This window comes from Heloderma suspectum, chromosome 16, assembly GCF_057233095.1.
Source record: "Heloderma suspectum isolate Gila_16-S chromosome 16, 16-S_ref, whole genome shotgun sequence".
NCBI lineage: Eukaryota > Metazoa > Chordata > Lepidosauria > Squamata > Helodermatidae > Heloderma > Heloderma suspectum.
The window spans coordinates 18,711,568-18,737,009 of record NC_139473.1 but is presented as its reverse complement, the minus strand read 5'-3'; the positions used below and the strand labels follow the sequence as shown (position 1 = coordinate 18,737,009).

Here is a 25,442-nt window from a genome sequence, read left to right as displayed (position 1 = left end):
CATGTTTCCTTCATTTCACAGCCTTCAAGGAATGTTTGGTGGTTTCCCGGCCTTTGTGCAGTTTCCCCCCATTCTAAAAGGTTGAACTGCGTCTCCTAAGGCTGGCAGTAAGAACTTTGTATATTTATTTGATTTGTACCCTACCTTTTGGGGACACCTTTACCTTATCGGGGCACAGTGGCTTAGTGGTTAAGACGCTGAACTGCAGACTGGAAGGCCGGCAGGACAGCAGTTCAAGACCCGAGTGCCACGTGACGGAGTGAGCTCCCGTCTTCAGTCCCAGCTCCTGCCAACCTAGCAGTTCAAAAGCAAGAAATAGCAAGTAGATAAATAGGCACCGCCTCGGCAGGAAAGGTAACAGCGTTCCGTGCGCCTCAGTGTTCAGTCATGCCAGCCACATGACCACGGAAGCATCTTCGGACAGCGCTGGCTCTTTGGCCTAGAAATGGAGATGAGTACCACAACCTAGAGTCGGACACGACTGGTTGGGGACACCTTTACCTTTAGGGGCCGCGGTGGCTTAGTGGTTAAGACGCTGAACTGCAGACCGGAAGGTTGGCAGGACAGCAGTTCGAGACCCGAGTGCCGCGTGACGGAGTGAGCTCCCGTCTTCAGTCCCAGCTCCTGCCAACCTAGCAGTTCGAAAGCAAGAAATTGCAAGTAGATAAATAGGTACCGCTTCGGCGGGAAAGGTAACAGCGTTCCATGCACCTCGGTGTTCAGTCATGCCGGCCACATGACCACGGAAGCATCTTTGGACAGCGCTGGCTCTTTGGCTTAGAAATGGAGATGAGCACCGCACCCTAGAGTCGGACACGACTGGTTGGGGACACCTTTACCTTTTTACCCTACCTTTCTACCAAGAAAAATGGCACTCGAGGCAGTTTACGATCATAGATGAAACTGGATTAAAACGAGCACTGCGCCAAATTTTTCGATCTGTTTATTTTCGACCGTTCGTTGGGGTGTGTGGGGGAGAGCCAAAAGAAGACCTGCGCCTGAAACTTGTGGGGAGGGGTGAGAGCTCTGGAGAACCCTCTCCGCGTGCAGGGCTTCAGTGCCGACCTTACTGCAAGGAGGTGGCTGGGGGGTTGCATGTGCGCTTTCTTCTACCATTTTCTCCAGTTCTGACCTTGCCGTCTCTCCAGCCGCTTGAGCTTCTTGTTGGAAAGCCCTCGAGAGGACTGAGCCGGGGCTTCCTCTCTTGGGGCTTGCCTGTGCTGAGGCCTGCTGAGTCCTGGAAGCAGAGGGAGGCATCTTTGGCTTTGCTTTGTTGTTATTAAAAGCCCATTGGAGGAGGGGGGGGAGAGGGGAGGGGAAGAGGAGGGAGGAGGGGAGGGGAGGGGAGGGAGGAGGGGGAGGAGAAGACGGCCAGCAACAGCAACAACTCCGAGTGCAGAGACATAGCTGACGCAGAGAGAACTGCACTAGCTACGAGGAGGTGGGGGAGGGGGAGGGGAGTGCAGTTTCTGGGCTCCAAGGTCCCAGAAACCCAAATATCCTATGTCCCCCAGTTGCTGTCTGGGGGACACGGGATTGCACCCTAAGTTGATTTGAACTTCTTCTAAGCTCGCTCCAGCCTGCGTATCTTGCCTCCAGTTCTCAACACTATGTTGCCACGCTTCCTCTATATAAGGCAACTCTGCTGTCACACCAGACTTTCTAACACTCCTGAGTTGTGGTCCTTCCCCCAGTCTAGACCCCACAACCAAGAAGGATCTCTGGTCTATCTGCCATCAGGGGAACCTAACCCTGAGTTTCTGTGCGAGTCAATTTTCTGGGTATGAGCACAGATCACCCCATTGCCCTGCTGCAGTGAGACCGAGGGGGTGTCCTGATCACTTCCCAAGGCAGAGAATGACCCCAGCCTTAGTGGGGGGTCATTGGGAGGAGGCAGAGCAGTGACATGCAGAGACACAGCGAGCCACCTCTTCTGAGCAGAGGCAATCGCTCTGCATCTTTGCTTTGGTGGTGACATGATCCCTCGCCTGCACTCAGGGCAGAGACATGGGCGAATTCTCCTCCCCCAACAGCGGAGGCTGGCTGGAAAGAGGAAAGGCCAGGGCAGTGAATCGTCCAGAGAGATGGCAGGCACCCTCTTCTGTGATTCTGTGAATGGGTGCTTTGGGCTTACAGAGGGCATTGTGCATTATTGAAGTTCATTTCTCTTTGGACATGCCTGGGCTGGGGGGCGGGGGGGGGGCAGACCTGTCCGGCAACATTATGGGCTGCCTGGTCTCCTCCGCCCTGCCTTGCAGAGCCAGGTCGGCAGCATTTTCTGCCTTCCTTGGCTATAACCTGTGCAGCAAGTAGCACGGCTGGGACTTTCACACACACACACACACACACACCCTGGTCCAGACAAGTTGGGCAGCATTTTTCAAGCGCTTCTCCTTTTCCCATCTCCCCTCACTTCTCCTAGCGTGCCCCAGGTTCTGCTGGCCAGCGCAGCGGCCGGCTGGACCCACAGAGGCTCTTCTCAAAGGCCCCACGGCATGAGAGCAGCCTTAGATGCACAACGGAGAGCCAAGCTACATGTTACGCTAATCGTGTCGCATGGACCTGAGGCTTGCCTGTTGTTTTGCTCTAGGGTAAGCGATTCAGAGCAGGACCACCGTGCCCCTGGGGAAGAGCGTTAAACCTTCCACACCACCATTTCCCCCCGAATCTCCCTGCCCCCATGTGGGGGGACGACGACAAAAAAGAACCTCTACTGAGCCAGTGTGGTGTAGTGGGTAGAGTGCTGGACTTGGGAGATTTCTCCCTCTCTCAAAATACTAGAACCCAGCAGGGGCCTCCCGTGAAGCTGATGGGTGGGAGATTCAGGACAGATCCAAGGAAGGACGTCTTCACACAGCGCAGAGTGGAACTATGGAATTCACTTCCACAAGACGGAGTGATGGCCACCAATTTGGATGGCTTTAAAGGGGGGGGGTAGACAAATTCCTGGAGGAAAAGGCTATCAATGGCTACTAGTCCTGATGGCTATGTGCCACCTCCAGAACCAGAGGCAATGAGCCTATGTGAACCAGTTGCTGGGGAACATGGGTGGGAGGGTGCTGTTGCACTTGTGTCCTGCTTGTGGGTCCCCGGTCGACAGCCGGTCGGCCACTGTGTGAACAGGATGCTGGGCTAGATGGACCCTTGGTCTGATCCAGCAGGGCTCTCCTTATGTTCTTCTGTCCTGGTTCCCACTCAGCCATGAAGCTCACACAGGGTGACTTTGGGCCAGTCACCGACTCTCCGCCCAACCCACCTCACAGGGTTGTTGTGAGGATAAAATGGAGAGGAGGACCACGTAAGCTGCCTCGAGTTCCTTGCAAGAGGGGAAAAGGTGGGATGTAAAAAAACAAACCAACTCAGAATATGTGTTCTCTGCAGCAGCATAATCAAGATTCTGTTGCCTCTGTGAGTTATGCAAATAAAGTCGATTTGCATGTGATTTATCTTATTTTGAAGGGGGGGAAATGTATTTTGTGTGTATGTGTGTGGGGGGGTCAAAATGTGTTTTGTGGGTGGGGATCAAAGAAGAATAAATAAATAAAATAAAGACATAAATAAATTGACACCGCCATTGCAAACACCGGGTGCCGGGACAGTGGGTGATTAGGATTGGGACCACTTAAAGCCCACCCGCCCCCGCCCCCGTGCCACAGTCCCAATTTAGCTGAGCACACGCGCACATCCCACCCCGGCATGTAAAGAAAAATCCGCTTCTCGGGGACAAAGAGTGTGACAAACATCATGTCTGCTCAGGTCCTTATAGCAGATGCTTTGCGTGCGAGATATGTCGGTTCCATATATTGAGTAGGCTCACAGGTCAATGTAGCCCAGTGACATTTACTTTGACCCCCCACCCACAAAATACATTTTGACCCCCCACACACACACACAAAATACATTTCCCCCCCTTCAAAATAAGATAAATCACATGTGAATCAACTTTATTTGCATAGCTCATAGAGGCAACCCAATCTTGATTATGCAGCTGCAGAGAACACATATTCTGAGTTGGTTTGTTTTTTTATTACATTGCTACACCGCCCAATAGCCAAGGCTGTCTGGGTGGTTTACAAAACCTTAAAACCTTAAAATGCAAGATCAAACGTAGTATAAACACCATTTCCCTGCAAAAACAATGTAAAACAATCAACAAAATATCCCAGGACTAGGTAAAACCTTATCATAGGCTGCCAAATGCCTGGGAGTAAAGCCTTAACCTGGTGCTGAAAGGATGACAATGTTGGTGCCAGGCAGACCTCGCTGGGAAGAGCATTCTGTAACCAGGGGCCACCACCGAGAAGTCCCTCTCTCGTGTTGCCATCCTCTGAAGCTCCCTCAGAGGAGGCACTTGGAGGAAGGCCTCCAATGATGATTGGTAGCGTACAGGTAGGTTCATACCAGGAGAGGCACTCCATCAGGCATTTTGGTCCTGAGCCTTGTAAGGCCTTATAGGTCAAAGCCTGCACTGTGAATTGGCCTCTGAAATGTACAGGCAGCCAGGGCAAGCGGGCCAGAATCAGTGTGGTATGTTTCGATCTTCTGGGCCCTGCTTTCGATTCGGCCACCGCATTTGGCACGAGCTGCAGCTTCCAAAGCGTCTTCAAGGGCAGCCCCACTTGGAACACACTGCAGTAGTCTAACGTGGAGGTGACCAGAGCGTAGACGACTGAGGCCAGGTTATCCCTGTCAAGACAGAGGAGCAGCTGGGCCAACAGCCAAAGCGGCTAGAAGGCCCCGAGGCCACTTGAGCGTCCAGGGAGCTTCTTGCCCACTACAGCTCTGAGAACCTGCTCCTCTTCAGGGAGCTTTTCTAAAACTGCCTCCCTCACACGCAAAAGCTTCCCGCTCCCCCTTCCCAATCCCTCCCCACATCTCCTCTGCTGCTTTGCAGTGCCAGCTTCCCAAGCCTGTGTTTCCTTCTGCAGCATGCGCCATAGCCTGATATAGAACACGGCGGTCAGGATCAGGCTGCCAGGATGCAAAGCAGCAAGAATACCTGGCTGAGCAGATTAGGGTATGTCTGATCTTGTCTGTACCTCTTATCTGAACAATATTGATCGCCTCAAATTAGGGGTGGACTGTCCTCAGTCTTGGTGACCTAAGCATAATTATTAATTATTAATTATTAATTATTAATCAAGAGTCCCCTTCAAGTCCTACTACAGTGCTTGCGATTTACAAGACAAGAGTGCATAGTCAGGATCTCCTAACACCCATGCCACAGCCTTCCCCAACCAAGCTGGTGCCCTCCAGAGATCATAGAATAGTAGAATCATAGAATAGTAGGGTTGGAAGGGGCCTACAAGACCATCGATGTTGGACTATGACTCCCATCATAGATGTTGGACTATGACTCCCATCATTCCCAATTGATGGGGTTCATGGGCATTGTAGTCCCACACCTCTGGAGAGTGCCAGGTTGGGGACAGCTGTAGTGTTGGCTTTCAGTTTTGGAAGGCCATTGGGCAAGACTCCTTCAACAGGCCCCCTCCCTCAGCGAGTCTTCCTTTTCACCGCCATTGTCACCAGCTGCTCTTGCTCTTGTTCTTCCTCCTCATCCTCCTCATGGCTCCCTCTTGCTTGCTTGTGACAGAGAGCCAGTGAGCAGGGAGGCCGTGGCATCTCCCCCTCCCCCTCCCCACCACCATGATTGCTTTTGGGCGATGGTGAGGTGGAGGAACAACTCCAGGGCACTCTTCTCAGTGGGCCCCTGCTGCGGTGTGTTATGCGCCAACGGGATGAGTCATCCTCTGAGGAGGAGCTACAACTTCCAGAGACAGACAACACCAAGGAGATCCGGGGGAGCCTGGGCCTTCAGGGGAGATCACTGCCAGTCCATCCCTGCAGGAAGAGGGGAGTTCCACCTCTGAGCCAGAGGCTGGGTGAGGCAGGCCAACAAGACTCCTTTGAGAAGAAGCACTCGATTTGAAAGGAAGACTCCTTGGTAGGAAAGGACTCCTCAAGAGCACGGCCTTCTCCCAAGCAGGACTTTTGCCAAAGGGCCTGTAAAGCTAAAGGTGTCCCCAGCCAGTCGTGTCCGACTCTAGGGTGCGGTGCTCATCTCCATTTCTAAGCCAGAGAGCCAGCGCTGTCCAAAGACGCTTCCGTGGTCATGTGGCCGGCATGACTGAACACCGAGGTGCACAGAACACCGTTACCTTTCCCACCAAAGCGGTACCTATTTATCTACTTGCGATTTCTTGCTTTCGAACTGCTAGGTTGGCAGGAGCTGGGACTGAAGACGGGAGCTCACTCCGTCACGCAGCACCCAGGTCTCGAACTGCTGTCCTGCTGACCTTTCGGTCTGAAGTTCAGCGTCTTAACCACTAAGCCACCGCGGTCACTGTAACACACTGCAACTGAGCCCTGGGTGGAGCTCAGGAAGCTCTGGCTATATAAGCCTTCAGTGGTAGCCTAACCAATGCTGGAACAACATTGTTCTACCAGCCCCAGTGCCATGTACTCCTGACCCTGCCTTGTGATTGCTCCTCTGTGCTACTGACACTTGGACTCCTGCCTGGCTCAGCTTCCAGACTGTATATTGTATCTGCCTGCTTAACTGTGCTTAGAACCATAGAATAGTAGGGTTGGAAGGGGCCTATAAGACCCTCAAGTCCAACCCCCTGCTCAATGCAGGAATCCAAGTTAGAGCATCCCAGACGGGTGGCTTTCCAGCCTCATCTTGAAGGCCTCCACAGTGTGGGAGAGCCCACCACCTCCCCAGGCAATTGGTTCCCTTGTTGTATTGCGCTAACAGGACATTTCTCCTGATGTTCAGCCGGAATCTGGCTTCCTGTAACTTGAGCCCATTCTTCCGTGTCCTGCTCTCAGGGATGATGGAGAAGTGATCCTGGCTTTCCTCTCTGGGACAACCTTTCAAAGACTTGAAGAGCGCTGTCCTATCTCCCCTCAGTTTTCTCTTCTCCGCGCTAAACATGCCTGGTTCCTTCAGTCTCTCTTCACAGGGCTTTGTTTCCAGTTCTCTGATCATCTTCGTTGCCCTCCTCTGAACCCTCTCCAGCTTGTCTGCATCCTTCTTGGTGCTTCGACCTTTGCTTGTACCTGGACCACTCCTGCCTTAGCCTGATCCCATACCAGACTGAAACCTTTGTGCTTTGCTGCCTTGCCTTTTGGACTGACCCATAATTTGCTCCAATGCCGTGTCTGATTCAGCCACAGCATACTGGTTGTAATCTACCCAGAGAACATTAGTTATTGGGCAGATTAGAAATGTACTAAATAAATAAACTAGAGCTGTGCACAAAGGGCCCCTCAAAATTCCCCAGCCTATTTGTGGGCGGAGAAATTGTGCGGGGGGGGGGATTTCTCCTAATTTCTCCTGGGGAGGAGAAATTCCCCAACAGTTTCTCACAGAGAGGGCTCACTCTTGGCAGGGGTTGTAGCACTGCTTCCTTCTTTTTTCCTAAGGGTTGAGGCTTCCACTTTTCTGAGGCAGAATTTTGAATTTCTTTTGGTGGTATTTTTGAACCCACCTAATCCCTGCGAGGTGGCCGAGGGTGCTGTGTGTGCTTTCTCTCCCTATTACGCATCTTTGCATTGCTCTGCAGCCTCCCAGGCTGCCGGCACTTTTCAATCGTGTTAGACCAGATCTCTGCCTCCTCTCATTCTTGGTAAACTAATTGGAAAGTCTACCGGGGAAAAGAACACAATTTTTGTAACAGAATGACCTCACGATGTCTTCCTCATGGTGGCTTTAACTGACATGTGGGAAGCTGAGGAGGCTGCAGGCTGCCATAGAGCCTATCATGCAATGAAAGACAGGACAATCACGCAAACTCCGTGCCCACCTCATAAGTAAAGTACGCACAAGAACCCCAAACCCAACCCATGAGAATTTCTCTGAAATTTCTCCTCTTCTCAATTTCTTTTCAAAAGCAATTTCTCTTCTTGAATGAGAACAGTCGAAAGAAACGTGGGAGAAATTTTTGTCACAGCACTAAAACAAACGGTAAGGCAGGATGTGGGCCTTTGGCAGGCGGTCCGCTGTGCCTACCCTTGACGCTGGGCCTGGAAGGATGATTGAAGTCATAGTTAATCCATGATGAGTCTGCATTCTCGCTTAAGGACGTAAGGAACACATTGCGGGATGGGAGGCTGTGGTCCACCTCACTCAGTGTTCTTGGCGAGAATCCCAGCGTCCCCACTCGGCCATGGAAGCTCACGGGGTGACTTTGGGCCTGTCACAGACTCTCAGCCCAGCCTACCTCACAGGGTTGTTGTTGTGAGGATAAAATGGAGAGGAGGAGGGTTATGTACGCTGCCTCGGGTTCCTTAAGGAGGAAAAAAGGCGGGACAGAAATATAATAAATAAACACCTTCTCGGGAATGCCACTGTGTAGCCATTTCACCTCATCTGATCCATTTGGTTCTGTTTTCCTACACACCGTATTCTACGTCCATCCTGCTGTGGTATTCTACTTTTGTTTGTTTGTTTATAGCATTTCTCGGCCGCCTTTCAGGGCAGAAGCCCTCCCAACGAGGCTTGCAGCAATAAAATACATAAAAACAGTTAAAATATTAAAAGCGATAAAAACACAACAACAACAATAAAACCAGCACCCACGATAACGGCAGTAACAGCAACAAGAGAAGGCCACGGGAAAGGCCAAGAGAAGTAACAGCAACAAGAGAAGGCCACGGGAAAGGCCAAGAGAAGGCCACGGGAAAGGCCAAGAGAAGTAACAGCAACAAGAGAAGGCCACGGGAAAGGCCAAGAGAAGGCCACGGGAAAGGCCAAGAGAAGTAACAGCAACAAGAGAAGGCCACGGGAAAGGCCAAGAGAAGGCCACGGGAAAGGCCAAGAGAAGTAACAGCAACAAGAGAAGGCCACAGGAAAGTTATATGTTTCAAGGCCTTCTTAAAAGCCTGCAATGACAGAGCATGGCGGACCTCCGGTGGCGACTTGTTCCAGAAGTGTGGGGCCACTGCAGAGAAGGCCCATGTAAGGCCCATTTCCACATTCACTTCCTGTCCCTCGAGCTTGCTCCGCTGTTGTTCCCTGACTGATGCCCATGGACATTCTTCTTTGGGCCGTGGGGTTTTTTTTTGTTGTTTTTCTTTGGAAAGAACGAGACAAACCTGTTTGCTATCAGGGTCAAAATCCTCGCACAGGATGGGAGGAATGTAGAAAGTTGGCGCTGGGCGGACCGAGGGCAGCCCCTGAAGGGAAAGTGATAAAGACTCGGCCAGTCGGGCGGAAGAGGATCCCTTGCCTTCATGGTCCTCTCTTCGCTTGCACCCAGGACTGCAAGCGGGGCTCTTTCGCCGTGCCGGAGCATCCTCCATTTCAGCGTGAAGAAGCTTCTTGAGAAGAACCTCTTGCCTCCACAAAGATGGCGGCTTTCCTTCTGCTTCTGTTGCTGACTGTTTGCAAGGCCGTTGCTGGCATAGGTAAGCAGGGCTGTTTGGAAACACCTTGATTACAGGTCTACCCATCTTTCCGTTTTGTCTGCCCCCTTCCAGGGTTTTGAAGCTTAACAAATGGAAGCTTAATCCAGACAAGACAGAGGTGCCCCTGGTCAGTCGACAGGCAGGTCAGGGAATCGGGAGTCAAGCTGTGCTGGATGTCGTGTCACTCCCCCTGAAGGCTCAGGCTTGCCGTTTGGGTGTACTCTTGGACCGGCCCTGAACCTGGATGCCCAGGTCTCGGCGGTGGCCAGGAGTTCGTTTGCACAGCTGAGGCTCGTGTGCCAGCTGCACCCGTTCCTAGAGATGTCTGCTCTGGCCGCAGTCTCGCATGCCTTAGTTACATCCTGTTTAGACTACTGTAATGTGCTCTACATGGGGCTGCCTTTGAAGACTGTTCAGAAACTTCATCTGGTCCAGAATGCTGTGGCCAGACTGTTGATTAGGACTGGTTATGGGGAACACGTGACCCCCTTGTTACAGCAGCTGTGCTGGCTACCAGTCTCTTTCTAGACAGAATACAAAGTGAGCTATAAAACCCTATATAGCCCGCCTATAAAGACCGCCTTCACCCCTTCGAGCCTGTCCTCTTCTTAAGATCTCCCGGAGAGGCCCTTCTTTCAAGACCACTGTCTTCAGAGGTGCGTTTGGTGGTGACACAGAAGAGGGCCTTTTTGGTGGCCACTCCCCGGCTGTGGAACTCTCTCCCAAGGGAGGCTAGGTTCGCTCCCTCTCTGCTGTCCTTTCACTGTTGAGCAAAGACCACTGTATTCAAGAAGGCCTTTGGCTTGTAAGTGGGTCTGCTGGGTTGGCTGCTGGTTTTTTATTCTGCAGCTGTTACGTTTTTGTTGTAGTTTAATGCGTTGTTTTTATTGTTTTAACCAATTTCAATTGTCTCTTTCGGCCACCTTGAGTGCCAGTTCTTGGTAGAAAGGTGGGGTACAAGACAAACCAACAAACAACTAAATAAATTGGGGAAACTGCCCTTGACTCAAGATCAGCCTTCTCCAGTGGTGCCCTCCAGATGTTTTTGAATACAACCGCCATTATCCTTGACTATTGGAAATCCTTCTGCAGTGGGGAGTCAGCATTCTGGAACAGTTCTTCCTGGGATGAGTCAATAAAGCAAAGCAAAGGGCGTTAATAGGTATAAAAAAAACTTACGGCAGCTCAATTGTACTTTCATCTCTAAGGGTCCTGTTTTAGCACACTGCGGTCAGTATGTGATTTTGGGTTTTTCCTTCCTCTGAGGTCCTGGGAGCTGTGCTAACCAGGGACAGGTGGGCTGTGTGTAGTTGCACCCCATGGAATTTGGGGGTTTGACTCAACAGGTGGGTTCATGTTCACGTGGCGATAGTCTGATTACAGATCCAGGAAAAGCTTTCCTCCACGTCAGGGGGCAGAAAGAGGGTGGTTGTTTTGCTTTCTTTCCTGTAGCATGCAGGAAAGGAAGTCCCTTGGAAGGAAGTCCCTAGAGACATACAGTATTTCTGTGATGGAAGGGTTATTTACGTATATATTGAGACTGAGCAAAATATTATTATTTACTAATAATAAATAATAATAATGCAGCTTGGCTCATTTGTTCGAATGGTGTTCCCTAAAGTTTTGATTTCCAGGGAACAGGGTTGTGGGTTTTTTGGGGGGGAGGGATGTGGATTAAAGGCAGAGGCGCACTTCCATTTCATTCATATATATATATCGTTGTGCATGGACCCTCCATTTCCAAGCGGTGAGACGTGGCCGGGGTTCCAGCACTTAGCCGGGGTTCAGTTTCCTTGGAAGGAAGTCCCCAGAGACTTACGGCGTTCCTATGATGGAAGGGTTATTTACTGAGGCTGAGCAAAAGAGCGTTAACACTCCAACAGATGTCTAGGGCAGGGATGAGCAAACATTTTGGGGTGGGACACCCACCCTTATTCATACACACAGAGACATACATGATCGCCAGGGGGTAGAAGAGAAACTTTAATCCCCACCCCCCCAACCCCGCGGCTATCAGGATAGCAGCAGGGAAGTAATGATCTTGTTCAGGATTGCTGCGGGGAGGGGAGGGGAGAGGTTCAAACCTCTCCTCCCCCCATTCAGCACTCACGTCAGGGAAACAGGGTTTTTCGAGGAGAGCCCTATTTTGTTGGGGAACGGTGTGCAGGGATGAGTCTCTTTGTACAGCCTGTGTGGTGGTGGTGGGAGCAGCGCTGGTGGCAATTGGGAGACCAAGGCACTCGTGGTGGGTCACACCAAGGGCCTCCAAGGGCCGCATGCGGCCCATGGCCCAAGGGTTCCCCACCCCTGTTCTAGGAGAACCCATAATGCCGTTGGATTTCCTGCAAAGTCAGCACTCTGCCTGCTTTTCAGATCCAGTTTCAGTACAGTCTGACTGCTACGTGCCCAGACTTCACTCCCCCACCCCCTTCTATTTGGGGGAAGAAAGGTGGGTCATCTCTGACCATCACTTATGCCTTCTTCCGCCATCCTAGCTCCCATTGAAATACATCACCAGAATGTGATGGCTATTGGCTATCAACTGCCCCTTGTCAGGTCTTAAGAGCCTCAAAGCACCCACACGGATTGCCCTACTTATAGGAATCTTTAGAGTCAAGGATTTGATGTCTTGTCGATATTACTAAATTATTTGCCGGAAGTTACAGAAAAGACTTTTAAGGATTTGATTATGAATTTATTAATAGCTGCCAGAATTCTATTGGCTAGACCCTGGGAAAATGTCAGAATGCCCACACCCAGAAAATAGTTATTTAAAGCTTTGGAAATTGCTCGACCGGATAAATGAACAGATAAGGTGTGCAACAGAAATGACAGCAACTGTATTTTGCGCTTTCTTTTTGAAATGCCAGCTGTTTCTCTCTTTCTGGAACAATGTTTTCCAACATAGCAGGTTGGATAATGATATATTTAGTTTTTGAAATTATAATAAATAAAAGAAATTGAGGGGTGGGGGTGAAGAGTCGAGGATTACATAGCTGGAAGGGATCCTGAATCCCTTTGCAGTCATAGGCACTGGGCTGTAAGGGTTCTTGAAAGATCATCCAGACCAACCCCAACCCATAACAATATATTTTCTTTATCAGCTCCCAAAACAATAGGCGAGCATCCTGCACGGGACAGCCCATTTAATGTTACTCCCACCATACCACCCTCTCATTTGCCCCATCAGGACTCAGGGCTGGAACTTAATTTTCTGGGAAACTAAGTCCTCTCCCCCACACCCCCCAAGCTCTCTGCTTTAGAACGGGTTCGATTAGGCTGTCCTGGGTGTATCCTCCTTTCCTCATGATGCTGTTCCCCATATATTGCTGGAGGAAAAAACGCTACTGTTGAGGGCCCCCTCACACAGTGGGGCACTGATACACCCCATAAGGCGGCTTAAACTTTTGCTGTGCACGATTTCAGCCTCCCAGCCCCACCCAGCTCAGAGGAATCTAGACTAGATTCTTCAGAGAATATTTACTGCCTTCTGTTGGTGAAACACTGGATTGCAGAGCAGGTTGGCTGGGGCGGGGGGGGCACAGGCAGGCTTGGGGCGGGGGGAGTTGAGCTACCCCCAAAGGAAAAGGAACACTAGCCTAACTTGCAAAGTTACACAAAGCCCAAAACTCCAGGGCAAAACTGACTTTAGAAAAAACATGGAGTGTGGAGTAGTGGTTAGAGTATTAGACTTGGACCAGGAAGACATGGGTTCAAGTCCCAGTTCATCCAGCACACTTTCTGCTCTTCACCGGTCACTCGCTTTCCCTCAGCCTCACCTACCTCACAGGGGTGTTGTGAGGATAAACGGGGTTGGGGTGGGGGGACACGTAGTGCCCTGGCCACTTCTGTGCCTTTCACGAACATCTGATTCTGCCCTCAGAGAACAGGCCCAAGACCCAACGGCAAGCGGGCGACACCTTAATCTGTGGAATGACGCAGGGAGCCAAATATCTGAAGATAGAAATTTGGCACAGACGTGTTTCTTATATTACGTTGCCCTCAATTCAGCTAAATTTAGTTGTGACTAGAGCCCACTGAAAGCCACAAGGCAGGTTCTGTGCACGCTGACTCAGAAGTAAGCCCCTCTAAATTCAATGGGGCTTATTCCTGCGTAAGTATGAGCAGGATCGTAGCCTCAACCCAGTCACTGTGACTAAATTCTTTGGTGGGTTGTCTGGCGGGGCACACTGCCACATCCTAGCAAGGCTTGCTCAGAAGTAAGCCTGAAGGATTCCAGTGGCGCACGCCCTCCGACTAGCAGGGATGGAAGTCCAACATTATCTGCAAGTAACTTCCGCCGAATCGGGGTTACTCATTTTTCCTGCTCCTTTTAATTCAGAACACATTAGGAATCTTGGACCGAATAAACTTGCATTCGCCAAGAGACGCCTCTTTAACATCTCCGGGCAAGCAAGGCTTTATGCCCTCGGTAACAGAAGGAGGAAAAGGGTTTGGACAAACGGACTGTTGCTGACCCACAGCAGGATGTCTTCCTGGCCCAGAAATGTTGTGGTGTCAGACAAGCAATAGAAACTGTCTCTGAGTTGGTTGCTTGCAGCCCGTTCAAGCAATAGACACCATCTCCAGATCAGGAGCTGGCAAGCACTGCCTTCAGGCTGAGTGCTGGCAACCCAACAGTCAGTTCAAGCACTAGGCACTGTCTCTGGGTTGGGTGCTGGCAACCCTACTGTCGGTTCAAACATCAGACACTGTCTCCGGGGTGTGTGATGGCAACCCTACTGTTGGTTCAAGCACTAGACACTGTCTCTGGGTGGGGCGCTGGCACCCAACAGTCAATTCAAGCACTAGACACTGTCTCCGGGCTGGGTGCTGGCAACCCTACTGTTGGTTCAAGCATCAGACACTGTCTCCGGGGTGTGTGATGGCAACCCTACAGTCAGTTCAAGCACTAGACACTGTCTCCGGGTTGGGTGCTGGCAACCCTACAGTCGGTTCAAGCATCAGACACTGTCTCCGGGGTGTGTGATGGCAACCCTACATTCAGTTCAAGCACTAGACACTGTGTCTGGGTAGGGTGCTGGCACCCAACAGTCAACTCAAGCACTAGACACTGTCTCCGGGTTGGGTGCTGGCAACCCTACTGTTGGTTCAAGCATCAGACACTGTCTCCAGGGTGTGTGACGGCAACCCTATGGTCCGTTCAAGCACTAGACACTGTCTCTGGGTGGGGCGCTGGCACCCAACAGTCAATTCAAGCACTAGACACTGTCTCCAGGTTGGGTGCTGGCAACCCTACGGTCAGTTCAAGCACTAGGCGCTGTCTCTGGGTGGGGTGCTGGCAACCCAACAGTCAGCTCAAGCAATAGACACTGTCTCCAGGTCATGAGAAGGTGACCCTACAGCCATTTAAAGCAATGGGCCTGGTTTCCAGGTCAGCAGCTGGAGAACTTGCAACCAGCTATGTATATTTGATTACACACTTCACCATTTCTTGGCCTTGGGCACAGCTACCTGGGGCTGGGAACCCATCAGGTCTCTCTCATAGATCTCATAGAATCCTAGGTTTGGAGGGGCCTGCAAGACCCTCGAGTCCAATCCCTGCTCCATGCAGGAAGCCTGATTCCCAGGTGGTCTCCCATCCGAGTCCTAACCAGGGCTGACCCTGTGTCAGGGTGGACACTGAGCCCATAGAATCCCAGAGTAGTTCTGATTCTGAGGAAGAGCAGTCGCTCCTGGGAGAGGAGCGCGCTCCTCTTTCCCAGGGCCAACAGCTGACGGAGATTCCTCCCACCAGCATTCCTAGCTTAGATAGCAGTCCTGGGAGTGACAGAGAGCGGGAAGCAGACTTGCTGGACACGCAACGCCGACGCAGGGAGCGGCGCCAGATGGAGGGCGCGGAAAGGAGGCGTAGTGCCCGGTTGGCGCGCAAACAACGGCTGTGCCCAGAGGATCCAAGGGAAAAGGGGAGGGACTCTCCCTAGTCCTTAAGTTCAGGGGTCTGCCAGTGCTTCCCTTTCAAACGGGGACCAACTGTTCCAACATAGGGCATAGGTACTGTGCTGCTCAGATCTAGTTGCAATCGGTATAGTTGTTAAGTTGTAAAAGAAGAATAAAGCTTTGAAAGGGATCCCTTTGTCTGTGTCTGGACTTGGCTACTGGTTTAGACTGAGAGAGGCCTCCAAGGAGCCCTTGACGCCCTGCTTTGCTTCCGAGAGCAGACGAGATCAGGCGCATCAGAGCCCTTTGCTCTGTTCATTTTCAGCGGTGATCCCCTACACTCCTCGTGTCTCCGAGCTGAGCATGGAAGGGAAGGTCACCGGCAGCACCTTTGCCTTGGAGCCACCAAGCTGTATTTTCGATCCATTTGTCAACATCTCAGACAACATCTGGCTGGTGGTTACATTCATTAATGGTGAGTCTGCACTCAACACCCTGACGCTCCCAGATCGCTGGAGGCAGTGAGGACACAACAGTGGACAAGGGCTATTGTTTCATGTCCTGCTTGGGGGTCTTCCTGGAAGTGTCTGGCTGTCCACTGTTGGAAACAGGATGCAGGCCAGACAGATCTTTGTTCCGCTCCAAAAGGGCTCTTCTTATGTTCTGGATCAGCCATTAAAATGATGTTACTTCCAGTGATACCAGGAACTTACCTTTCCCCCTGCTTTTCCCCGCATCCACCACCACAGCCACAGCCAAATTCAAGAACCCAACGACTCCCCAGCAAGTCCCGCCATACGAAGAATTATACACCACGTATGGCTACATGACCATGAAGTCCACCCTGTCCCAGTACCCATGCAGGAAAGGCAAGGCAGGGAACGTGCTCCGGGTCGGCAACGAGTCATCCTGCAAGAACGACGACAGCCGGACACACTGCAACGGCCCGCTGCCTTCGGCGGGTCCTTTCAGGTAAGTCTGGTTTGAGGGCAGGGGGTGGGGGGTGGAAACATATCAAACAACTCTGCACGGGGCCAGAGCAGAACTTCCTTTGAGCCGGGGGATCCAAAAACTCGAACGGATTGCAATGTCTGTTGGGGGCAGAAGGGCAGCCTGCAGGACAGCGGTGAAGAACGTGGTTCCCCAGAAGGCCCTGCCCCTTCCCCTAGCCCCGCCTTCTTTCCCCCAGCCAGCGATTATTTGGTATTTAAATATGCTGGTCTTCTTGCACGCTCTCTCTCTCTCTCTCTCAGACTAGTCTGCCTCGCAGGGTTGTTGTGAGAATAAAATGAGGGGTGGACCATGTATGGTGCCTTGAGATCTTTGAGGGAAAGGCAGGCTATACACATAATAGATAAATGAGATCTAGGGACTCTTGAGGAGCAGGGCTGACCTCAGACATTTTGCTTCCCGAGGCAAAAGTCAAGATAGCGCTCGCTCAGTCCAGGCACGAGCGCCGGCCTGAGTGGCAGTCGAATCCTACCTCAGCACTAGTGATGGGACAGCGGCCTCCACTGCACGTGAGTGACGGTATAGACGCATAGAAGCGTAGACTAGTAGGGTCAGAAGGGGCCTAGAAGACCCTCGAGTCCAACCCCCTGCTCAACGCAGGAGTCCAAGTCAGAGCATCCCTGGCAGATGGCTGTCCAGCCTCGTCTTGAATGCCTCCAGTGGGGGGGAGCCCACTGCCTCCCTGGGTCATGGGTTCCATTGCCATATTGCTCTTAACAGTCAGGAAGTTTTTCCTGATGTTCAGCTGGAATCTGAGCCCATTCTTCCGTGTCCTGCACTCTGGGATGATCGAGACGAGATCCTGGCCTTCCTCTCTGCGACAACCTTTCAAGGACTTGAAGAGCGCTCTCCTATCTCCCCCCGGTCTTCTCTTCTCCAGGTTAAACACGCCCAAGTAGGTTAGGGGGCAGACGGCAGCTGTGCATGGAACACCTAGCTCTGTCCTCCCAAAATCATGCTGTGAACTGCCCCCCGCAGCACCTCCCACCTGAGCCAGCTGCCTCAGTCTGCTTCATAGTAGGGCCGGCCCTGCTGGGGAGGGAGCTTTTGAACCCTGAAGAGGGACAACAGGAGCAACTCATACGTAACAAAGAAAGGAAAAGCAATCCCCCAAAGGCAAAGACAGGAGCAACAGGCATCCCATATGGAAATCCCATATGGCAGGGCTGAGGAATCCCCCCCCGGGACTCCAACCCCCATCATCCCTGACCATTGGACATGCTGGCTGGGGCTGATGGGAACTGGAATCCAACAACACCTGGAGGGCTGCAGGGTCACTCACCCCTGCTATACGGCACGTATGACTGACAGAAAATGCCGCTTTCGCCGTCTGTCTTTCTCAGCTCCCCTCCGGGGCTTTGTGCCGCGTGCTGTGGGAGAGCCTGAGAAAACATGAATGCGAACGACGACACACGACGAGCCGTGGCTCTCAGGGACGCCTTTGAGACCCTTCCAGCATCTCTCCCAGACGTGGAGCCGTCACGCTCCTCCGGGCTCTTCCGAAGTCTGAGGCGCAACCAGCTTCTGACACCGACTGGAGTCCGCCCCTCATCCCGAACAGCTGCGGGAGGCAGGGGAGGCAGGGGGCTCCGATGTCGGTGGGGCAGTGGATCCGCTGCAAGTGTCAGTCAGAACCAGTCAGGCCTCTAAAGGAGCTCTCCGAGGTGCGAAGCAGTCAGAACCAGTCAGAACCCTAAAGGAGAGCTCCGTCACCAGATTTTCCGCATTGCAGCGCACATGAGCTGACGTTTGCAAGGTGAACTGACTGGCATGTGGCCGGAGCTGAGGCACGCTGTGGGTATCAACTCTGGCGCAGCAGAACCCGGGCTCACACAGCCAAAGCCCCCAGATGTTCTTATTAGCAGGGACGCTGATGTCATCAGCCAGCCCCTCTCAGGCTTCCCTGTTCCCCCTGAGCTTAGCTGCACTCCGCCCAGTAGCTGGGGTGGGTGGATTTTCCCAGCGGCAATGTATTCTCGTGATTATCCCTGTTGTAATGCAAAGTATTTCGGGGTGCCTTGCTCTTGAATGGGAAACTAAGAGTAGGGTTACTCTTAGTTACCCATTCAAGCTTTACAAAAGCCTATGTAAGACTAGGGATGTCGAAGAAATCGCAGCGGAACCAAATGAATGTAGATTTCTATGAATCCGACCCACAAATTCTGCAGCAGACTGCCTTTTCCTGAGTTGCACAGGAAACATCTGCGGACTTGCGGACCAGTTTTTCTACTTTCTGGAATTTTACACACATTTAGTCATAGATAAATATGTACAATTTTAAAAAAACACCAGCCGAAAATGGGCATTTCCCCATAGGCTAAAGCACGGAAGTGCCCATTTTAGGAGAGATTTGCTCATGGGGGGGGGGGGGGATTTGCACATTTTTGCAAGATCTCCTCTGAAGATCTTAAAGGTCGGCTGGGTATATATTTCGGGCCCAATCCTATACGTGTTTAGACAGGAAAAAGTCCTACAACTCCCAGCATCCCCCAGCAGCCAACCATGCTGGCTGGGGAATGCTGTGAGTTGTAGGACTTTTTTCTGCCTCAACATGTATAGGACTGTAGGACGTTTTTCCATCACATGCACCAGATTGTACCCTGAGATGTATAGATGCAAATGTATAAATAATAATATGATTTGAACAGAAACGCAATACATTTCACCTGAGTGGGGAAGACAGCAGCCAGGTGAGCGGTGTGCATCCCTGATCAGTCTGCTGTCCAGGTGCTGCTAATCGTGGATGAGCAACTTCGAGGCCCATCTGCCTGCTCTCCCTTCTTAGGCTTCTTGATCTTGAAACTGGACTTGGCCCATGAAATAGAGGATGTCTCCAGACAGAGCACCGTCAGCCCTTCAATACAGGGCTGTCCTCTGTAAAGCAGGACACCTGGCCACCCTAAAACATGCCAGCCCATCTAGAATTCAGCCCATGTTCCCAAGAAAGCACCGAAGTGTCCTCAAACCCCTTCTCTACGTCCGCATTTTAATTTCTTTCCAGAGTGAAATTCCTGGCCATGGACTCCAAAGGTACCAAAGCAGAAACCAGGTGGTCGGGTCCGATCACGCTGAACAAAGGTACGTTAGTAGAAGAAGAAGAGAGCCTGGCAGAAATAAGCGTGGATGTTTCGATGATGGGATGAAGAAAAGATCAATGTATTTCCTATACCAATACCTTTATTGTCAAGGAACCGGACTTCACAACAGGTTAAGCCAGCCCATCTCACCCTGGTGTCCTCCCAAAGCGGTGGACTACGGTTCCCATTATCCCCAACCAGCACTACTGTCTTGGCTGGGGTGATGGGGGTTGTAGTACAAGCCATCTGGGACACCAGGTTGGTGAAGGCTGTTACAGAGTTCTGGATTTCCTCATCTGATTGTCCTCCCACCCCCCCCGCAGCAGAACCAGCGCACTGGGCATGCTCTATGGTTCCATTTATTTCCAAATGGTGAAGAGTGGGGCCGGCTCCAGGTTTCTGAGGGCTGTTGGGCTGGATGACCCCCTCAATAGGCCCCCTCCCTGAGCAAGGCTACCTTTCCCCTGCCATGGTCACCAGTTGTCCTTCGTCCCCCCCCTCTTTCTCATCATTGCCAGCACTTGCTTGCTGGAGAGGCAGAGTGCCAGGGAGCAGGTAGGCCATGGCATCTGCTCCTTCTCCTTCCCGCCACCTCCGTTGTCTGGTTCGGAGGAAGAGGCAGGTGAACAACCAGCTTGCAATGGCAAGTGAACCATTTTTGTGAATTTGCAAATTTTTGTGAACCGCCCAGAGAGCTTCGGCTATTGGGCGGTATAGAAATGAAATAAATAAACAAACAAACAAATAAATAAGTGACTTCAGGGGCCCCTGGCTCCGCACATCCCCTGCCTGAGCTTGGCGAGCAGCCTGCACTCACCCCAGCAGCCTCGTCGAGCTCCCCAGTCACCATTTTTTGAAAAATAAAATGGCGATCGCAACGTGCACATATTTGCATGTGCGCAGAAATGTGCGTTTCTGCACATGTGCAAATATGTGCATTTTGTGATTGCCATTTTATTTTTCAAAAACTGGCTACCATGGAGTTTGACGAGGCTGCCGGGGTGAGCGTGGGCCTCTCGCTGAGCGCGGGAGTGGCTCAAGCGCTGTCTGGGGACCAGAGAGCGGGGGCAGGGGCTGGGCGGGCGCCACAAGATCACAGAATCATAGAATAGTAGGGTTGGAAGGGGCCTACAAGACCATTGAGTCCAGCCCCCTGCTCAGTGCAGGAATCCAAGTCAGAGTATCCCTGACAGGTGGCTGTCCAGCCTCGTCTTGAACGCCTCCAGCTTGGGAGAACCCACCACCTCCCTAGGTAATTGGTTCCATTGTTGCATTGCTCTAAAAGTCAGGAAGTTTTTCCTGATGTTCAGCTGGAATCTGGCTTCCTGTAACTGGAGCCCATTCTTCCGTGTCCTGCACTCTGGGATGATCAAGAAGAGATCCTGGCCTTCCTCTCTGGGACAACCTTTCAAGTACTTGAAGAGCGCTATCATGTCTCCCCTCAGTCTTCTCTTCTCAAGGCTAAACATGCCCAGTCCTTTCAGTCTCTCTTCATAGGGCTTTGTTTCCAGTCCTCTGATCATCTTTTTTGCCCTCCTCTGAACCCTCTCCAGTTTGTCTGCATCCTTCTTAAAGTGTGGTGCCCAGAAATGGACACAGTACTCCAGATGAGGCCTACCCAGTGCTGAGTAGGGGAGAACTAGTACTTCCCAGGATTTGGAAGCTATGCTTCTATTAATGCAGCCCAAAATAGCATTTGCCTTTTTTGCAGCCACATCACATTGTTGGCTCATATTCAGCTTGTGATCGACAACAGTTCCAAGATCTTTCTCGCTTGTAGTGTTGTTGAGCCACATATCCCCCATCTTGTAACTGTGCATTTGGTTTCTTTCTTTTTTTTCCTGGACGCGGGTGGGTTTGCACATCCCTAACCACACTCATGCCATTTGCCACAGCTTCCAGTTCCTTCCCCATTTGTGTATTTCCCCTCCCCGTTAAGAAGGGACACACAATTGATAAACCCCTACGAAAAGACCTCCCGGTGTCATTTCCACTAGCAAGGATATAAATATTTTAAATAAATCTTTTGTACGTGGACCCCAAGGATTTGCCAGTGGCGTAGTCAGGGCTTACAGGGACACAGCGACAGCACTTTATTTATTAACCGGGATGCTGACATCACCTGCCACCCCCCTCAGACTTCCCTCTCACCTCTGAGCTTAGCTGGAATCCTCACAGTAGCAGCGTCAGTGAAATGAATTTTCCCAGCAACCATATATTCTTCCCTGATGTAATGGTCTGGAATGGGCAATTAAGACCCGTTAGCTTTACAAAAGATCGGTTCCTGGTGCAGATGAAAATGTCTAGAATGAGTGTATTGCTATGGATCAACACATCCGCCTGCATTTTTAGCCTGGCAAGGGGGTCTGTCACAAAGATTACCTACCCTTCAAGATTCATCACAACGTTACTGGGAGTCCGTAATATTCTAAGTCTCCTTCCCCAACCTGCTTCCCTCCAGATATGTTGGGATATTGAGAGTTGAAGTCCAACACCTCTGGAGGGAACCAGGGGTGGATGGATGGATTTTGTTAGATCTGTTTTGTCTGTGTATCGCAGATGGTCAGGCGTCTTTCGTATCATTGTCTGCTCATTGACAGGACTGGATTTTTTTTTAACCAGAACTCCATTCCAACTTGCGCTAATGCGGACTTGCGAATTAGCGCAACTCTCCCCCTCTCAAAAGTGAAAATCCGGCCAGCAAGTCTGCAGAATGTGCATTACTTGGAAAAAGCCGGTTTGCTGTGGAATCCGCAGGTCACATTGATAGAAACCCCAACTCATTTGAATCGATCTTGGATTTCTCCAACACCCTAGCAGCAGGTTAGGGAAGGCTGTTCTAAGTCAATTGGGAAGAAGGTTAGGGAGATGGTTGGAAGAGAGGCATGCAACGCTTTCCTTCATCATCCATTCCAGCTCAGACATGGCAAACAGTGGACACGTGGCCTGGGAGACGCAGCGGAGACATGATAGTAATCACCGTCATCCTCTCCGCCCTCTGCGGGGTCGTCACCATCGGTTTCCTCAGCACTGTCTGCTATGAATGGTAAGACCCAACACCCAAAATCCTGGTGTTGTCAGGAGCATTTGGCTTGGAGTGGCTACGTGTCATAAGAACATTAGAACATAAGGAGAGCTATGCTGGATCAAAACAAGGGTCCATCTAGTCCAGCGCTCTGTCCACACAGCGGCCAACCAGCTGCCTGAAAGGGAAACCCACAAGCAGGACATGAGTGCAACACCATGTTTCCCCAAAGCTGGGGTACATAGGCTCACTGCCTCTGGTCCTGGAGGTAGCACATAGCCATCATGCCTAGTAGCCAGGGATAGCCTTTTCCTCCAGGAATTCGACTACCCCCTTTTAAAGCCATCCAAATTGGTGGCCATCGTGACGTCTTGAGGTAGTGAGACAGACACTTGAGGTAGTGTCCTACTTGACAAAGTGCAGTCTTCTCTTTGCACTCCATGTCCAGTTTAAAGATAAACCTTGAGAAGAGAGAGCAGGAGCCCAGAAGTTGCCTATTGACATTCACCGCCAAATTGCATCCCTTGACCTAAATGCACATGTGCCAATTTTATGCAAATCCGCCTCTCCTTTTGCCTTTTTTTAATGATGCATTCGCTCTTTTTTGGTGGTGCGTAAGAGAGCACCCTAATTCAGCTCCCAGAAGAGGTAAAAATGTGGCATGAAAGCAGACAGTACTATCTTAGATTGCAGATGCGTGTATGTGGGGGAACCATTTTGAAGGCTCCTCATATATAAAAACACAAAAATAAGTAGCCCTTCCATATCCTTATCCTTATCCATATCCATCTACCCATCCATCTATCTATCTACCCCATGAGGGAGAATCATAGAGTTGGAAGGGATCTCAGAGATCATCTAGTCCAGCCCCTTGCTCAAGGCAGGGTCTGCACTGCAGGGTGCAGCTGCAGCATCACTGTCAGATGGCCGTCCAGCCTCTGCTTAAATTCCTCCAGTGAAGGAGAGCCCAGCACCTCCCAAGGCCATTTGCGCCACTGCTGAGCAGCCCTCACTGTGAGGACATTTCTCCTAAGGTTAAGTCAACATCGGCTTCCCTGCAATTTCCACCCATTGGTTCTAGTCCTACCCTTGGGAGCCACAGAGAACAAAGCCACCCCACCTTTTGCATGACAGGCCTTCAGATATTTGAAGGCCACAATCATGTCTTCTGTTGACCGTCTCATCTCAAAGCCACGGATGGCTCTTTCAGCTGTCCCTCATAGGGCTTGCTGTAGTCTAGCTAGTTCCCTGCAAAGATGGTTTTATTCATTTCGGGCATTTTGCTCAGAGCTATTTCCTTGGAGAGAGAGTTTTCTAGCTAGGAGTCTAGCTAATTCCCTGTGTGGGCAGTTACCTTCATTTGGGGTGTTTTGCCCATAGGAGAGCATTTTTTAAATGCGGGTGTTCGTAGGGATCTAGGGATGTTGTAAAATCTGTTCCATCTGCATTTCACAGATTGTCAGGTGCCTTTCATTCCATCGTCCTGTCATTGGAGTTCGTTTTTTCCAATTTTCTGAATTTGCGCAAACTCCCATTTGCATGAATTCGCACTTGCGAAAATTGGCACTTGTAAAAATGCGCAAATCCCCCCAAATGTGCATTTTCATGCTTTAGCCTATGGGGGAAATGCACATTATCAGCCAGTGTTTTTTTATTTTGCGTATTCTTCTATGATTAAATTTGCACAAAATTCCAGAAAGTAAAAAAACCAGGCCACAAATATGTGGAATACCTGCAACTGGAGAAAAGCCAGTCTGCTGTGGAATCTGCGGGTCAGATTCATAGAAATCTGAACCTGTTTGATTCCGTTGCAGATTTCTTCAACATGCCTAAGCATCCACTTGAAATCCAAAATGGTGTGGGCCATTCAACCATCTCAGAGCACTACCAGAGATGCCTTGAGTGCAGTTTTGGTAGAAAAGTGGGGTACAAATCAAATCAAATGAATAAATAAATGCCACCTGATTCCTGCCCCATGTGCAGACCAGGGCTGGAGCATGTTTCCCTCCTGGTTGTTTGTTACAGCTGTTCTTGCTGGTTCTTTCTTTTGACAGCTTCAAGCTTTGGCGGCACGGCCCACCGGAGGGCCAAGAGGAGCAACATCCGGAACCCTTCCAAGCCGGTCGCTATGACACCCACCACATCCCCCCCGCCCCACCCGTGCCGCCTCCTCCTCCTGCCATGGACATGCCCGGTCCTCAACTCATTTCCACCTCTTCTTAGAGCCATGATGGCTCAGAATGCTTTTGCATCTTCTCCTTTGGTTCTCCATACATTTTGTTAACCCATCCTGTCCACGGCTACACACTGTCGAAGGTTCATCACTCCCTGGCTGAATGCTGTATTGATTTAGGGATGCCTGTCATTTGGAAATCTGCCCCTTTGGGGGCTCAACGGATTTTTGTTGCCCTCCTGACTTGGCTTGCAGTCTAGCTGTGTGTTTCTCCCAAACTCCAGGGACTTTTTAGAGCTGTTCTTTTTGGTCGGGACTGCAATTTGCGCAAACACAGATTTATGCAAATGGTGGCCACAATTTGCGCAAATTGAAAAATACTGGAAATCTGCTAACTGGTCTGACTTGTTGCAGAACAGGTCGGGCCAGTTAGCGGAAAATGGAACAAAAGTCTGGGGGCCTGAGCTGACAAAAGTTTGTTGAGCTCCACTGCCCAAACAGATTGCTCCGACATCTGCATGTATTCTGCAATAATCCTGTCCTCTGCTGATTTAAAGGTCAAGAGAAGTGATGGTTCTTTTGGATGAGGACCTACTAGAAAAACAAGATGTAGCAACTGTTGAAAATCACAGCCTGGCCGAGTGTGAAATGGGAGGTTGATGCCTTCAGGCCCACTTTGGCCTTGCGTGTTTCATCGTTTTAAACAAGGGGCAGGGAAGCTTTTTCGGGCTAAGGCTGAATTGGTTTCAGCATTCACCTTGGGCATCACATTCCTGCAGTGGGCGGGGCCACAGCCAAAAATGGGCGGGGCAAAGCCACTGCTGGCATGTGGCCCCAATGT

The 25,442-nt window shown here is 51.0% G+C and overlaps 1 protein-coding gene across 1 annotated transcript; it reads left to right on the top strand.

Moving 5' to 3' along the window:
* The first annotated feature begins 8,251 nt into the window (after positions 1-8,251).
* Positions 8,252-24,651, top strand: LOC146335018 (uroplakin-3b-like). The gene is made up of 6 exons (XM_084823247.1): positions 8,252-9,414; positions 15,641-15,790; positions 16,065-16,287; positions 19,328-19,404; positions 22,320-22,449; positions 24,483-24,651. Exons 1-6 carry the CDS (start codon positions 9,357-9,359, stop codon positions 24,649-24,651), a joined length of 807 nt encoding a protein of 268 aa, XP_084679373.1. The 5' UTR covers positions 8,252-9,356.
* Positions 24,652-25,442: the final 791 nt, after the last annotated feature.

Excerpts from the sequence above, each read along its gene's own strand:
- LOC146335018 (XM_084823247.1), top strand. The coding sequence starts at position 9,357 with ATGGCGGCTTTCCTTCTGCTTCTGTTGCTGACTGTTTGCAAGGCCGTT. Across the intron at positions 9,415-15,640 it reads CAAGGCCGTTGCTGGCATAG|CGGTGATCCCCTACACTCCT; the intron begins GTAAGCAGGGCT and ends GTTCATTTTCAG. Across the intron at positions 15,791-16,064 it reads GGTGGTTACATTCATTAATG|CCACAGCCAAATTCAAGAAC; the intron begins GTGAGTCTGCAC and ends CCACCACCACAG.